The sequence below is a fragment of the Cyprinodon variegatus genome, unplaced genomic scaffold (assembly GCF_000732505.1).
Source record: "Cyprinodon variegatus isolate N-32 unplaced genomic scaffold, C_variegatus-1.0 Scaffold642, whole genome shotgun sequence".
Classification (NCBI taxonomy): domain Eukaryota; kingdom Metazoa; phylum Chordata; class Actinopteri; order Cyprinodontiformes; family Cyprinodontidae; genus Cyprinodon; species Cyprinodon variegatus.
The window spans coordinates 147,040-149,847 of record NW_015151095.1 but is presented as its reverse complement, the minus strand read 5'-3'; the positions used below and the strand labels follow the sequence as shown (position 1 = coordinate 149,847).

Here is a 2,808-nt window from a genome sequence, read left to right as displayed (position 1 = left end):
GCAAAGTGTCTCTCTTACCTCCTTAATTCAAGAACAAATGCACTTATTTTAAGAAAATGGACTTATCTAGATTTAAATTTCTTCCAGTGTACCTGCTCAAAGGTAAAAATAATGACTTATTTCTAGACGTTTTTTGTTGTGTATAAAGAGCTGACGATGAGTGTGACCTCAGGTCAGGATGATGTCATCGCTTCTGTTTCATTCCTTCCTTCCTGCTCCGGCCTCTTAGCTCAGCTGCTGTAATGAAGAAATGTGCGACAAGAACTCCTCATGTCTGCGGCTCCTCGTGCAAACTTCCAGTGGGGCGTTCAGGGAACCAGGATTTAAACATACTGGGGATTTATTTATTTTTTTTCTCCTCCCTCTCTGCAGCCGGCCATTGTTAGTCCTTTCCCTTCAGCTTGGCTCCAGGACCCGGTTGAGAATGGAGTAAAAACAGGAAACAGCTGAGGAATGAATCGCTAATAAGATTCCTTTATTTATTTCTTTTTTCTACCGGCCCTTCCCTCAGCTTTACTTCTGCTTTCACATTGACTGGACTCCTTCCTTTTTTTGAAATGCTGTGTAAGTCCCTTCAGGAGAGACAAATGGACTCTGTTAGAGGGGAGGACTAAACGAGCGAGGGCCCTTTATCCTGATGTAATTAGGTCAAGCAGTGAGGAAAGATGTCAGTGCTTCCATTAGCCTCAGTGCAGGAAGATGATTAAGATCTTCTGTTAATGCCCTTCTCAGCATCGTGTCTCCATTCAGGAATTCTTTACGTCCGCCCGGCTTCGCTTCAGCCTTAGTCCACACGACGAGCAAAAAGTTGATCAATAACGGAGGACAGCGGGGGATTTAGGAGCTCTGCAGCATCCCTGACACATCTCTCTCTCTCTCCCTGTCGCAGGTGTAATGAGAGCGCTGGTCATGGACAGATGATGGACGTGGAGACGTCGTACTCGGATTTCATCAACTGTGATCGCACAGGCCGCAGGAACGCAGTGCCCGACATCGCAGGGGAGGGGAAGGTCGGGGCGAGCACGAGCGAGCTCAGCAAAGACATGGCGGAGATGGATCTGAAGGCTGCAGGTGAGTGAAACCTGTATGGGATCCACATCACCAAACGCCAACTAATGGCAGCCGTGTTTCCTTCCAACCAATAAGCCGGCGTGTAACGTCTCACTACGACTAACTCTCTCCAATGATGATAAACAGCTCCTAAATATGGGAAAGATAAAAAATATATGCCTAAGGGACTGAATTTATAGTTGTAAGTCAATCAACATGAAAAAATTGAATTTAGAGCAGGTATCACAAAATTACAAGCAATAAATCATAAATTTATAGGCAGGAATCTAATTATAAAATTAGAAATTAAGGAATAGACATGACAAATTTTCCTAAAAAGTTAAAAAACAATCCACACTGGAAAAAGATGAATTCTAAATAAGTATTTTTTTCTTAAAATAAGTGTATTTGTTCTTGGATTGGGGAGATAAGAGACATTTTGCCAATGGAACAAGACACTTTACACTTAAAATAAGAAAACACAATTACATTGTCTTATTTCGAGTGCATATTATCTAATTATCTTATTTTAAGAGTAAAAACACTTAATCCATTGGCAAAATATCTCATTTATCTACTTAAATTAAGGGGAAATACACTTAATTTAAGACATTTTTACTCATTTTGAGTTTTTGCAGTGTAGCTATTTGCTAGCATGATTTGTTAGTTTTCCAAAAAAGTTAAAAAACAATCCAACTGGATTTTGTTTCCGATTTTGAAGACGTTTCGCTTCCAGGAAGATTTTTCAGTTCAAATGTCAGAAATAGCGTTGAGTTCGAGGCTTTATAGAGTTGCCCAACAAAGCCTGAGTTTGGCTTAGAAAACATGAAAATTTAACCAAAATAACGGTTCCGCCCCTAAAGCCGGGCGTACACTGTACGATTTTTTGCGTTTTTCAGGTTTAGATTCTCCAATCATGCGAGAATTTTTCAATTGGGCCGACTTTCAGCCTGATGGTGCGTGGTGTAATGTACAGGGGGTATCAGGAATCGTAAAGTCGGGAGAAAATCAAACATGTTTTTAAATTCATTCGGCCGTCGAAAGGTGATCGCTCAGTAGACAAACAAGGATTCTTCTTCTTCTTCTTCCTCTCAGATGAAAACCCAGAAGCATGGCGGGGGTGCAATGAGTGAAATGGAGTTCTTTCTGTAAAACTGACAGATCGTAGTAGCAACATTTGCTCAGCCTAGTCTTAGTCTAAATAAGTCGTCGCATATCTATATAAAACACAAATTTGCACAAATTGCTGTGGAGTTAGGACCTTAGTACAAACATTTATGGCTTAAAAAAATCCCAACACACACACTCCCCCCAGGGGAACTAGCCCACCCACTGCATAAAGAACTTTCTCACATTTGAACATTTGGAGGAAAAACAAATTGAGTTGATCAAGGCCGTTCGCTGTTACTATGTTAATATATCTTTCACTGGTCAGAAGGATCTCCTAATAACAGCAGTCCTCCCCTTCCTGCTATGAAGGAAGCTCATTCTTATCTCTCATGACCTTCGTTTGGATCCTGTGAGCTGAGTCCCACCTGGTTTTTAGATGTACAGTGAGCAGGTAGATCGCATCAAAACGTCTGGTCGCACAGAGTGAGAACAAACATCTCTTAACAGGTTTTTAGGTCTAAAAGCCTTTATTTCAGCGGAAGATGGAAGATTGTATCAGCTCTGCGTCTTCAGTGAATAGATTAGGCAGATTATTGTGTATCTGTTTTACATCATGTGGCAACGTTCAGCCAATCGTGTAGCGTAACG

The 2,808-nt window shown here is 41.2% G+C and overlaps 1 protein-coding gene across 2 annotated transcripts in view; it reads left to right on the top strand.

The window, feature by feature from the left end:
- pkig (protein kinase (cAMP-dependent, catalytic) inhibitor gamma) overlaps positions 1-2,808 on the top strand; it is a 45,415-nt gene that overhangs the window by 39,820 nt on the left and 2,787 nt on the right. For both annotated transcript variants that reach the window (XM_015393446.1, XM_015393447.1), the window contains exon 2: positions 890-1,071. In XM_015393446.1, the coding sequence (XP_015248932.1) occupies positions 918-1,071 (154 nt within the window). In that variant the 5' untranslated portion in view covers positions 890-917. The remainder of the gene's footprint in view (positions 1-889; positions 1,072-2,808) is intronic.